General features: G+C 38.2%; 2 protein-coding genes across 2 annotated transcripts; one reads left to right on the top strand and one right to left on the bottom strand.

Moving 5' to 3' along the window:
• Positions 1 to 458: 458 nt before the first annotated feature.
• Positions 459 to 3204, bottom strand: LOC141791091 (beta-1,3-galactosyl-O-glycosyl-glycoprotein beta-1,6-N-acetylglucosaminyltransferase-like). Its single transcript, XM_074671309.1, has 4 exons — positions 2744 to 3204; positions 2507 to 2600; positions 1293 to 1697; positions 459 to 1157 (listed from the first exon to the last, which is right to left on the bottom strand). Exons 1-4 carry the CDS (start codon positions 3043 to 3045, stop codon positions 672 to 674), a joined length of 1287 nt encoding a protein of 428 aa, XP_074527410.1. The 5' UTR covers positions 3046 to 3204; the 3' UTR covers positions 459 to 671.
• A 2753-nt stretch (positions 3205 to 5957) lies between these two features.
• Positions 5958 to 11065, top strand: rfk (riboflavin kinase). Its single transcript, XM_074671411.1, has 4 exons — positions 5958 to 6510; positions 7516 to 7667; positions 8678 to 8780; positions 8941 to 11065. The coding sequence occupies exons 1-4, from the start codon at positions 6429 to 6431 to the stop codon at positions 9111 to 9113; spliced, it is 510 nt and encodes a 169-aa protein (XP_074527512.1). The 5' UTR covers positions 5958 to 6428; the 3' UTR covers positions 9114 to 11065.
• Positions 11066 to 13113: the final 2048 nt, after the last annotated feature.

Genomic DNA, 13113 nt, shown 5'->3' on the forward strand with positions numbered 1-13113 from the left:
TCCTTCCCCGCTAAGTTACGGCTTTATGTTTCAGTGAAGTTTACAATATCTTCAGATTTTCAACGTTACATGAAAGTTTACCAGCATGGAAAAACATTAGACAAAGTCTTTAGAGGACTAATCCCACTTTCTTTTTTTAAACACAAACACATCTTTAAAGGACTAATCCCACTTTCTTTTTTTCACCATAAACACATCTTAAAAATTATCAAAGCAGTACAGTTGATGTTGGCACCCCCTGAAAACAAAGCTGTGGTTTTGTGGCCTTTTATGATCTTGAATTGTTCAAAAATGAGAAGTATTTTATCATAAGACGTCTTCCTAGGACCTTTGAATTGAAAAACATATCACCTATTGTGCTTTGTGGCTGCACGTTGAAAATGTCCCTGACTGACATGACCTGTCCTATTTGCTTTCATCAATCACAAAATGACATAAATATTTGTTCCCATCTTTTTTAAAGCCAGCCTGAGCTCCTCACAGGAGCTTGAAGTTTGTATAATTTTTAATGCTAACAGTCCTTAAAGAGGATTGAGCCCTTCTCAGTGGTAAAAAGAAAGAAAAGAAAGAAAGAAAGAAAAAAAGAAAGAAAGAAAAAGAAAGAAAGAAAGAAAGAAAGAAAGAAAGAAAGAAAGAAAGAAAGAAAGAAAGAAAGAAAGAAAGAAAACCCACTAACGTAACTCAGCCAGTGCCTTTTGTCTTAAATACTTTTCCAAGCAGTAGATGGCGATTGGATCACTGTCTGCATCAAACTTGTTTGCAAAAAGGTGATGATTCTCCAACAGCCACTGCAAGTCTCCAGCACCATACACACATATTGACCTAACGTGGTTGCCCTGGCATTCTGGGTACACGGTGTCCTCTGACTCCTCTGAGCCCTCGTGCCATGCCCACTTCACCAGACGTGCAATCGAGTTGATGTCAGTCATATCGTACTTGTGGTTAGGTCGCGTTGATCCAGGAACACCATGCATGCGTTGAATTGTTGCCCAAAGAAACTCATCTGGGCTGTAGGTGTCTTTGGACCACTTAATCAGGGCCTTGATTCGTTTGTCTCTCAACACGCTCCGGATGTAGCCTCTGTTCACCACAATGTAGGCGTTTCCTGACAGGATAGGAAGGTTGAAAGGAGGTGGCTTCTTTGCCTCTTCTGTCCGCTGAGGATGTAAATAGTAGATGAATTAGACAAGCATATAAGCATTATAAGTTTCAGTGTAGTCAGTCTAAACAAAAAAAAATTAAAGTGCAATTATCATTGTATTGAAAATGATGAAGTTCTCAAATAGATTTACCTGGACGCTTCCATTAACAAGCTGATGAACATAGGAATACCTCCACTTTTTGTAATCTGGCATTTTTTCTGACTCCAAACTGTTCCCACCCCTCAGTGAACGCAGTGCCCTCACAATCTCCAGATTGGTTTTCAGAGGGAAATCCTGACCACAAACGTTGATGAAGTATTTCCATTTTGTGCTCATTTCAACAAGATCAGCCATACAGTTAAGGTCCGCCTGGACGCGTGGCCATCCAGAGTAGATCACACTCACGGCCCGGCTGACCATGAAGACGTTTGGGAAACAAGAAACGATGGCCTTGATAGCAGAGCGGACAGAGGCGTCAGACTTTTTGTCCACATGGACGCAGTAGTAGTTTTGAGGTGCATAGATTGCTCGAAACAGTCGCTCAAAGTTCTGCACCTGTTGGAAATGAGAAAAATGAATCCAGATATTTTAACTTGTCTTTTAATCTTTTTCTTTGCCCTGTTGTTAAGTTATTAGGAAGGGTGGTGAGTTTGGCTTATAGCATACCTCTTCATATATATAAATATAAATTTTGTGGATGTTATTGTGGCTAGCATTATGACACTTGTGCCCAGACACTCAGTATTTTTTAGACTAGAGTGTAAACTGTACCATGGTATGCTGGTGGTGTACCGCTGAGGGCTCCAGCACGCCAGTCTAGTGACGGTGACATACATTCATACACTGAACTCCCAGAATCTGCCTCTAAACTAGCAGTAGGGTGGCCAATATGTAGCTTACTGCAGAACCATCAGATTCAGTTTCAGATTCAGACAACTTTATTTATCCCATTCATTTATAGCTTCCCAGTGTGCATCTGTACAGTCTGTCAACAACAGAAATAGATAGATAGATAAATAAATAAATAAATAAATAAATAAATAAATAAATAAATAAATAAATAATCAAGGAAAAATATTTAAGCAGGTATCTTGCACTTGCGATTAGCACTTGGTGTGGCTATATTAAGGCCTCAGTTTGGAGCCTCATCCAGAAAGTGATAAGAATCTTTACAGCTGAAATTGTGAAATCCTGACTTCAAGTCTTAAACATTGATCAAGCTCCACTAAAACCTGTCTTTAACTGATCATTGTACATTTCTTAACAGGCTACCACCACCAAAACTGACCTTTTTTGTGATTCAGGTACCTGTGTTTGTTTATAAAGTAATTTGGATTTAAGGGACAGCTCTGGAATTCTCATACCTTATGATGCACAACCATTGAGTAAGCCAGAGGGAAGTCTTCTTCCTCCTGGCTCAGCGGGAATGTCAGGTATTTTCTGCTCTGCTTGAATGCCCTGTGAATGCAAAGTGTTCATAAGAGACCACAGACAATTGGTGCTGCCTTAGAAAAATGGTCTTGCTGCTAAATGAAGTGGATATCAGCAAACAATGAGCAATAGTTTCACAACAACTGGAACAACACCTTAATGTAGCCTACTTGCAGTCTTGTGTTGCATTGATGTAGTAGTCATCAGGGACCAGTATGCTCTTGCGGAAGTCTTTAGTGATGGTCAGTATTTTAGCCTGATCCACAGCCTCCCTATCTCCACGCAGGATTGCTGAACAGTCGCACACTCTCTCTGGGCCACCATCCTTATGTGTGTACTCCAGCCAGCTATACCTTAAAACATAGGAAGGGTCCCAGCCTGATTTGGGATTATTGATGGCCAAAAGTACCAACAGTAATCCCATGATCACAGTGAGCTTCAGCACTTGCCGTCTCAGTCTCTGCAGCTTCATATTTGGACTATTTTGAGCAAGTTCTTAGACTAACTTCACTAAAAAAAAAAATCTGTCAGAGATTTATCTTTTTAGGACTTGTGTTCAAAATTTGTGAAGACTACTAGACCATTCCAATTTGAACCCAGGGAAACGGCGACACTGATGATTTTTAAATTTGAAAACTTATCAGAATATCTGATTCTCTTCTGATTTTAGTTCTGTCATATTATTTGTCGGTGGATATGTTCCCTCATGGATGCTGGTGGATTGATCCATCCATATTTTGAGCCTGGAAACAAGACAAGAGAGATTGTTACCAAATGTAATACTGGAGACAACACAGGGGTTCAATGTTTGAAGTCTTTAGTTTATTGAAAATTGAACAAAAAGTACCTGAAGACCAAGGGAAAAAACACTACTGAGTTGCTTGCTGCTGTGAAGGTGGAAGAAGAGAGTGGTTAATTAAGAGGCCTTGCCTAAATAGACTCACCCTGATTGTCTGCAGGTGCTGACAGACAGGTGACAGGTGAGAAAAACAAGACACCAGAGGGCGCAGTTAAACAAAAACAGTGATGTAACAAAATGGCAATGCACATTTAACCTCCAAATTATTGTCAAATAATATTTAGATGTGATGATAAAGCATGTTTCCATGTTCATTACCTTAGTGTTTGAGAAATCAAAGTCAGCCAAGCAACCTCTTAAAAAAAGTAATTCAGATAAAGTCATGTGTATTTGTGTTTTGTTTGCTTTTTAAATGCTTTTCGGGAATTATTTATTTATATAGAAAATGCTGGTACAAACAAGCATATAAAGCTAAATAAAGGCAAAGATTTTTTTCTTTTTTTTTTTCTTTTTTTCTTTTTTTTTTAAATAAAGCTTTTACATCTGTGCATATTCTGTCTTGAATTTTAAAAAATGCTGAAGGTTGACAGTACTTGTTCTTCCAGGTATTGCATTCCTCTTCTTAGCTGCAGAAAATGTCTCACTGGGCAGTCTATACTTTCTCCTTGTTACCTGTTAAATCTTTGACATTTGCAATAATCTTACATTTCCATGTGTAAATAATTACTCCTTTTATATTTTAAATCATTTTTATGCAACAGAATCTGCAGCCTTTTGATTGATGATATAGCTTGTTAAACAATTTACCTTTCCCCTTCTTTAGAAGGTACAAGTAGAAGTGGTACATCTGCCTCTTAATTTATGATAAATTAGAAATAAAAAAACTGACCACTAAAAGGAGTCATTACACTTTGAAATGTTGGTATAGAACTGTATTCCTATATGAAATAAAAGAAAGTGCAAAAAATGTCTCTTTTTATTAATTGTATATTTTTAGTCTCCAAAAACAACAAAAGCAATGACAGTACTCTCTTCACACAACACAAACAATTCACATGCCCACACACAGAAGGGATAAAAAAAAGTGTCTTACCTGTGAATTGAACAAGGAGCAGGACAGATCCAAGTCTCCTCTTCTTGTCTGTGTCTCGTCTTTCCCCCCTTGTTGCTAAGAGCTGTCTCAAAACCTGTTGGGTGCACTGGTTTTCCTTGTTTTCGTCTATGCAGATGTAAATGAAAGGCAGGGTATGCTTTGAAGGTAAAACTAGACTGTCCCCTCACCCTGTGAGATTGTTACAGAGTCTGTGCAGGGAGGAATTTAAAAAAGGCCTTCTAGATTTTTTTTTCTTAAATCTGTAACGCTAGAACTTGCCGTTTATGATGATAAGATATATAGTAATCTGTTAAAATCAAGATATCAATAAGGAAAGTAACACCACTTTTGAATGGGATAGGAATGAACAGTAAAAAGGATAACTTATTGATACATTTTACATACTTTTCCAAAAGTTATGTAATTCGTTTTCAGAGTTTTTGAATCTGTTCTTTATTTTTTTTTATATAAATTCATTACTACCTACTTCTACTAAATGACCACTATACGCTCTATTGAAGGAAAAACAAGTATGCCTGCTCATACTGACAGTTCCACAAAGAAGAGAAAAAATATCACCAAACATACACACTGAAGTTACTGAACTTGGGCTAATACCTCCACACATTGGGAAGACAGTGTGCCCTTTTCAAATGGGTGAAAATGTGAAAATACATGTCAAATTGTATTTGATAACTTAAGAACCCCGTATTATCTTGTTTTTGTTTCAAATACTGAAATGTCTTATTCTTTAATTTATAATTAAAATTTTGAGTTCGTGTCTTGATGTAATTAAAGAAATAAGATCCTTTTCAGTCATCAGTCTTTATCCACTCTAATGAACTACCTTTAACGTAAGTTGTTGTAGTTTAGAAGAGCAGCAAAAGCTCTGTATGAGTACACCCAAGGAAACCTAGATTAAATGAACTGTGAGTCTGTGCTGCATCAGCATTGGCCATGGGTGGTGACACTTGTTCATCATTCACATCACCCGAAAACATTCTCACCATGCGTCTTTTTCCATGTCTTAACTTTTAGAGGACGCAGTTCTCTTGTCGCCCTCTTGTGGTTTAATTAAATAAAAATATATAATCAGTTAAATAACTTGATAAATTCTAAATAACTTAAATATAATTATACAGTCCATTACATAACCCTGTACGGAGACGCCGCGAAGACCAAATCTAGGAAATTTGACTGGTAATAAAAACAACTTTTTTAACTGCTAAAAGAGTTGAAGAAAATGCAAGCCAGATTTGAAAATATAGCAGCATAACACTGGTGTGTTTTTCTTTTTCTTTATTTTCGTGTCTATTTTCTTCAATTTAATTTCCAAAACTCAGTTGATTTTCCTCATTTAGAGGTAACAAGTGGGGTTTTCCGGCCACAAAACTTCCAAATGAAGCGTTCATGCATCATTTTTAATTGTTAGATTTCCCGCAAGACTTGAACGCAGCTCGTGACTCAAGCCCCATTTTAGTCACGCGGTCAGTGACGTTGGCAGGAACGTTACACACGCATATGTGTATAACACATGTAATATAAAGCGAGCCGGCTCTTTGACAGCCCCGCTGTTTCATTTTCACTGTCTCACAGCTAGTGGACGCCAGGGCAACGGTTGTTTCTTGGGGGGGTTACTTAAAAACAGGATCCTCTGGGCTGGACGTTTTAAGGACAGGCTGCCTCTGATGAAGCTAACTGTAATTAGCTAAGCTAGCCTAGCCGGTGAACTTTCACCATCTCGGTTGATTGGGTAACGTTCAACTTCATCCAACTCAAACCGGAAAGCCTGACAGCTGTAGGGGGGAAAAAGCCATAGCTAAACAAGAAGGACTTTGAACTCTACAGGGATAAGAGACGTGTTTGCTGTTGACTGATAAAAAAACGATTTCCTCCTTGAGTCGTTCGAGGTCATTCTATAGCGTCTGTCGAAGGATAGCCAGTTGTTATCTGGAAACTAGCCATGAAGAGTCTTCCGTATTTCTGCCGAGGAGAGGTCATCAGAGGATTCGGTAGAGGAAGTAAAGAATTGGGAATCCCTACAGGTGAGTTAACTATCTGCCTTCATGAGTATTATGATATCTGTAGCTAACATAACCTAGCTTACGTAGATAACGTTAGGTCAGTCTGGACCTGTCATCGTAATAACATTATATCTTGAACATCTGCAGACTGTTGTCGTGTTCTCAATTCCATCTGCCTTTATGTAAGAATGTGTATTTATATTCGATCGCTGTTTATTTCTATTAACTGGTTACTAGACGTGTGTTAACCTACAGCCACTCAACAGAACTGATGACGTCTTTTTACGCAACAACTGTGCATCGTTTTGACCGGGGTTAATGTGAGTGTAGTGACGTTCATTGCACTCCAAGGAAAGTATGAGCACTGCTATTTATCCAAATGTAACGTTGGCAGTTATGAGACACATATCTCTGTCAAAGGGTTTGGGAAAATACATTGAATTAAATGTTAGAGATGAGCAAATTTTGTCCAATCTGTAACATATTCAGTAATGTTCACATCTAGAAAACACACAGTGCTTAGTTGAACTCAATAAGCTGCCAAGGTTAAAAGAGATACCCTTTGCTGATACCATGTCATTAGAGACTGGACATCTCAGTTATAGCACCTGTGATGAGTTCGAGCAGGTTATGAAACAGAGTTAAAATTAGTACTGAAACCTCAAAGTGAGCCAGCAAGTTTGAATATTTCTATATAGACCCTTTTAATGCCTTAAACTTCTGCCATTTTCACACAAATGCCCTAATGCTACAATGATTTCCTGTTTTCCATTCAAAACATTGTTAACAGCAGCCTGATGCTCAAGAGCGTCTTTGTTTAAAACGTTTATTTTCAATGTGTACAAAATGATCAGAAAAGAGATAGGATGTGCCACCGCCTGCAGGGGGCGCCAAAAACAATTCAAACCAAAACTGAATTTCTAACTTCAGTGAAGTTCCATCAAGTGAGCCACAAAATACATGTCAGTCTGGTTGTGTGGGGTTTTTTTTCAATCCGACTCTTTCTGTTTGTTTGTTTTTCTCCAGCTAATTTCCCGGACTCTGTGGTGGACCATCTCCCGGCAGATATTAGCACAGGGATCTACTATGGCTGGGCCTGCGTCGGTAACGGTGATGTCTTTAAAATGGTGATGAGCATTGGCTGGAACCCTTACTACAAAAACACCAAGAAATCCATGGTAAGACAAAAAACATTCACCAACAGCCTCTCAGTGTTCAAACGAGATAGAATCATGATTATTGTGAGTGTAAGGTTTGAGGCATACATCTCTCTACACAGCTTTGGGTATAAAACAAATATCCCATGGAAGGATAAGAAAAAAAATTACTATCCACTGAAGTTTTTTTTTTTTTTTTATCAGAAGTATTGGTCCCAGTGGCATTAATCATCACATCACATGAATGTCAGTTGCAGGATGCTAAAAAGGCTAATTGTAAGTGTCTTGGTGTGTCATATATGATGCCATAGTTTATTTAGAGGGCAGTGTTGAGCATTTCTCCTCCCATTTGGAAATAGCCTTGTTGAAAAGAGACACATGCTCTCTCTTTTCAGAACAGAGGATGAAACAGGCTCTAATTGTTTTATAACCTTAAAAGTTCCATCATGGTTAAAGAAAATCAAAGGAAGAGCAAAAATCATTGATATTGTGTAACACAGACGGCTCAAGTTTTGTAGATTGCTTCTCTAGGAATGAATGAAGATTGCTTTGTTCATGGTTGTGTCACACAGGAAGTGTTTTGGTTGCATGAAAATTCAAGGATTAGTCCTATGTGTCCGAAAAGCAGAGAATCTAGAGGACAGACGATTAACCTGTTTTTCTGCAGGCTGCATACAGAAGATCTTTGCAAAATACATTAAATATGATAAGATGAGGAGAGCTGTGTTGGTTTGATAGCTAGATATCAAAAGCATGCAGAATTTAATATGAAAGCACATCTGAAAGGCTTTTCAGAGCAAAAGCCTGGTCTTTTTTTCTGTGGAGAGACTGTTTGTTCTCACAAATCGCTTTTGTTTGAAGTTATGTCCTGGACAGTTGTTTGGTGGGAGCAGTAATTACACAGTGTTTTATTTAAAAAAAATAATCATGAAAAATATTGTGAAATAGATGGTCACTTTTGTTCATCATACTTGAGGTTTTTTAAATTTATTTTTTATTAATTCATTAACTTCTGGTGGTTTTGGTTGTAGGAGACGCATGTAATTCACACATTCAAAGAGGACTTCTACGGGGAGATTCTCAGTGTTGTCATGGTGGGCTACATCCGTCCAGAGAGAAGCTACAACTCACTTGGTATGACATGCTTTTGACATAAACATACGTTTACTCATGCAAGCTGAACTGCTGAAAAACACATTTTGTTGGCCTAAGTACATTTATCTCTTAGTCTCACCCTTTATCCTCCATCTCCATCGCTGATGCTGACTTTTCTCTGTCTCCATTATTTTTTCAGAAGCCCTCATAACAGCCATCAATAACGACATCGAGGAGGCAAAGGTCAAACTGGATCTACCGGAGCATCTCAAACTGAGGGACGATAACTTCTTCACCAGCGCTCACAGCTCATCCTCTACCCTGCCCCCCACCACAGCATCCACATCCCAGACTATTATGAATGGTCACTGACAGCTGGCTGTGACTGCAGCACTTTGTGCACATACAGACACACTCACACACAGCGAAACAACACAGAGGGTTCTGTACATGCACCTGTGCTCATTAAAAAGCACAGCCTGGTTTTGAGATCTCTTTGCTGTCACCATGGCTGTACATGGACAAAATCATACAACCAATCTTTTTTTATACCATTTTTATTTATTTTTGCCTTTTAATTTTCTGTAAGGCTACAAGTTAATAGATTTTGTTTATTTATATACTCTTATACCAGTTTGCCTCTTCAGCTACTGTGTATGAAGCTCCTGGGCATCGCTGGTCCTGCTGTATATTTGGAATCTTTAGTGTGAGAGTTCAGTATGATGGTGGCCGTAAGAGAGAGGCCGTTTTGCAATGATCTGTATATAAAGAATAAGATAAATAGACTGTAAAAAACTCAACTTTATGATCACCAACCAGCCATAGGTTAAATGTCTCTTGCTGTTGCCGTTCATTTCCGAACCAGATGATCAGAGTCTAAGTAGACATTATTAACTGTAACAAAAACATAGTTTGATGACTTTATGCAACTACAACGCTCAATGCAACTCATTTCTCTGCAGACAGGGAGATTAAATTTGGACATTGTGAGTTAATTGATGTTACAATACCCTTGTTCTACTTTCATTTGTCTCTTGAGGAAGTTTATTTAACACCAATGAGCCTTTTGTTTTAGTGATTAGATTTACTTTTAAAGGGCATTAATTCAAAAATTTGAAATACAAAATTTGCTTTAGGTTGGGAAAGTTTTCAAACTTATTATTGCATTTCTTTCCTTTCAGTGGCAACTGACCGCTCATCATAACTTAGCTGTGTTAAAGGTGATCTGCAAATGAAAGGTGGATAGCAGAGGAAACAACATGACTTGACTTATCAAGCCTCTTCTTTTGCTAAATTGTTCGTTTTTAGTGAGTTGATTCTGTAGTTGTCACAACAGCTCAGCTGATGCTCAGATCTTCAGTCTTCAGTCATCTCTCTCCCTCTTTCTGTTTGTTACAGATAGTAAAACATTAACAGACAAGATAAATAAGGTCTACGCATACAGTCTGCTTGTACCCAGCTCTGACAGTTACAAAGGGCAGAAGTCCCTGAGGTATATGCACGTGACTTTACACCGTAAAAAAAAAGGATGACCATGCAGGAGTATGAACAGAAAACATACACTTAATTTATTGTTTTCATATACACACAGCAGTTTTTCATGTCTTATCACTCAAGGTTCAAACAAATGCTTTCCTATAACTGTTTCCCAATCCCTGTGAGTAGCTCTGAGTACCTCTCATTTTTTAACCATGAGTGTGTGTGTATGTGTGTTTGTGTGTGTGTGTGTGCTTGCTGCACCTATTACAGAAATGTACAGAGTTTAACTACAAATGTTTAGAGTCTTTGGACCCTTGTAAATAATTGTGTTAAATGATGAAACCTAGAAATTTTGGACATAGTTTGTTATGAAAACATTCAGGGGTGAAGGATTTGACAGCAGCTGAAATGATGACACATGTCTTGCAACAATCCTGTCCAAAGAGGAGCTGAAATGTCGGATAGTTTCCCTTCAGTCAGGTTGTTTTTGTTTTATTTTTTTTTACAGTATGGTGCATCAACGCATAAACATTACTTCACTAAAGTCATAAAGAGGCTGCTACATGACGCCTTCCTTCATGTCCATCATAGTCAGTGTCTAAAGCACTTAATGGAGAAACCCACTGTATCTTTTCTCATTGTGTCTGTCAGAAGCTTTTGTGAAGGAAGTATTCAGATCACTTCATTGCATCACTGTGAAAGTGTTTTTCCATGGCCAAGTTTGAAGAATGTAGTTTACACAGGGACCAGGGTTACTGCATGTATAGTCTCAAATTCTGCTCATCCTATCTGTTTTCGTCCTTCTGTTATACGTAATCTTATCAAATAAATAGTTTTTATCAGAACACAGCTGCCACTGAGTTTTCTTTGCTACATGTAAAGAAAAAGTGTAATAGGGATTAAAACCTGGTATGAGCACTGACTAAAAGTTGTCACTGCAGAAAACATGCAAATGTTCAAGTATAACATTTATCTTATGTGCATGAGAATTCAAATTAAGACCTATCTCCCATGTTGTCTTGGTTTCATAATTACTGAGTTATTAAGACTGATGTTGGACTTCCCCTTCTTAGAATCACATGTCATGTTTCAGGACAGCCAGTGTCAACAGCAGATGTCCACCAGTCAGTGTTTTATGTATGTGTTGAGTCTAGCTTGAGACAAAACATCAGTCTCGACTTTTTCAGGCTAAAGTTGAGCACAAGCTGTTATATAGCGACCTTGAATCATGAGGATAGTCTGACACAGCAGTGTCTATACAAACAAGTCTTGGATTAATATCTGAAAGCTAGGAGATGTAACAGAACAGTGTCTCTGCTGCATTCTCATACACTTGAGACACCAAAGAAATGGAGACTTTCATAAAATTTCGGAGAAAAATGAAGAATTTCATAAAATCCTTTAATGAGGCTGACGAGGAGCCACGCTGCCAGCTTACACAAGTCAGTCACAGCAAACTAATAGAAACATTACTGAAAGGGGAGCAGAATTGTTTTTATCTAATAGAGGCAGCAAATAAGTGATGATTTCCGCCTGAGCAGACAATTTATCACCTGGTTTATTGGAGTCAAACTGTGCACAGCTGTAAAGTTTTGTTTGCTTTTTAAAATCCAGGTAAACAGGAGCTGATGGGCAACAAACACAGAACAGCACAGCAATGTAAAATATTAGGAGATAAAGAGTACAAACCTAGATGATGCAGAAACACATTCATGTTTGGTCCAGTTGCGGAATAAAATCAGTTGTAAAGAGAGACAAGAATGAACAAATTGAGCTTGTTGGGTCTATATGTAGCATGTCTACAGTTGTTTTTTTCTCTCTTTTTCTTTGTATGGCTCATTTGTTGGTCATGGACACCAAACTTTTTGTGTCTTCAGTGACATTTTTACTACTTTTTCTCCTGTGTTTGTCTGGAGATCCTACATGTTACCATGGCCACATTGTTTACATGTGAACTCAGATGTTAGCAGCCTGTAGCATGTCAATGCTAACTGGTGCAAGGCCTAATGTCTTCCCACAAAGTGAGGAGAAGGAGGTGAGGACGACGTGCTGGTTCTCAGGTGTGAGCTAAGAAGTGACGACATCGACCTGTCCTTCCATCCATCGTTATTGGGAACGTCAGATCTATCTCCAATAAGATGGACGAGCTAGCTGTGCTAACACAGCAGCAGAGGGAATACCAGAAGGCAGAGTAGCATCATGCTATTCACAGACATGGCTAACAGAGCTAACATCAGACACCAACACCACATTGGAAGAGCTCCACCTGCTGTGAGTAGACAGGATCCAGGAGACAGAGATGGAGCATGACTGAAGAAGCTCAGTCCTGGACCCTGTGGAGGTGGAGGCTGGCTGAACTGGAGAATGATGGACAAGCTGTCATCATTTATTTTCTTATGGACCTTTTTGCACTTTCTATACACTTTCTTACTTTTGTTTTCTTGATTGCTGCTGTGACTTCAATTTTTTTGTTCTTGTTACAATGACAACAAAGTTCTATTCTCTTTTCTAATTCTCACTTAATTTATAGCTGCATTAATTCAAGCTACAGTAAGGACCTTTGATACTCTGTCCGTGTTTTCCACCCCTGCCACCAAAGTATTTTGTACAAGTATTTACACTTGTGACTAAATGTTTTGTTTGCTGTTGTGGGTCATGTTGGGGCACTCTTTTTTATTCATTCATTTAGTATTTCATAAACAGCTGTAATAACATCTGCCATACCTTTACTTCAAATCCTTTATTTCAGAAAATGTAAACAAACACACAAAGTCATATTTTCAAAACAACTTTTCTCATGATTGTGGAGAAATACACTTCTCACAATATTCCAAATTCGTTGACACAAAGTGTATAGGTTAAAAAATGTGACATTGCACCAACATTAAGAATC

Source organism: Halichoeres trimaculatus, unplaced genomic scaffold (genome assembly GCF_033239565.1).
Source record: "Halichoeres trimaculatus isolate MK-OKI-2021-1 unplaced genomic scaffold, fHalTri1.1 fHalTri1_scaffold_5, whole genome shotgun sequence".
Taxonomy (NCBI): domain Eukaryota; kingdom Metazoa; phylum Chordata; class Actinopteri; order Labriformes; family Labridae; genus Halichoeres; species Halichoeres trimaculatus.

Coding starts and splice junctions, on each gene's coding strand:
- LOC141791091 (XM_074671309.1), bottom strand. CDS start 3,045: ATGAAGCTGCAGAGACTGAGACGGCAAGTGCTGAAGCTCACTGTGATC. Junction 2,601..2,743: donor AATGCAACACAAGACTGCAA/GTAGGCTACATT, acceptor TTGCATTCACAG/GGCATTCAAGCAGAGCAGAA. Junction 1,698..2,506: donor CAATGGTTGTGCATCATAAG/GTATGAGAATTC, acceptor CATTTCCAACAG/GTGCAGAACTTTGAGCGACT.
- rfk (XM_074671411.1), top strand. CDS start 6,429: ATGAAGAGTCTTCCGTATTTCTGCCGAGGAGAGGTCATCAGAGGATTC. Junction 6,511..7,515: donor AGAATTGGGAATCCCTACAG/GTGAGTTAACTA, acceptor GTTTTTCTCCAG/CTAATTTCCCGGACTCTGTG. Junction 7,668..8,677: donor AAAACACCAAGAAATCCATG/GTAAGACAAAAA, acceptor TTTTGGTTGTAG/GAGACGCATGTAATTCACAC.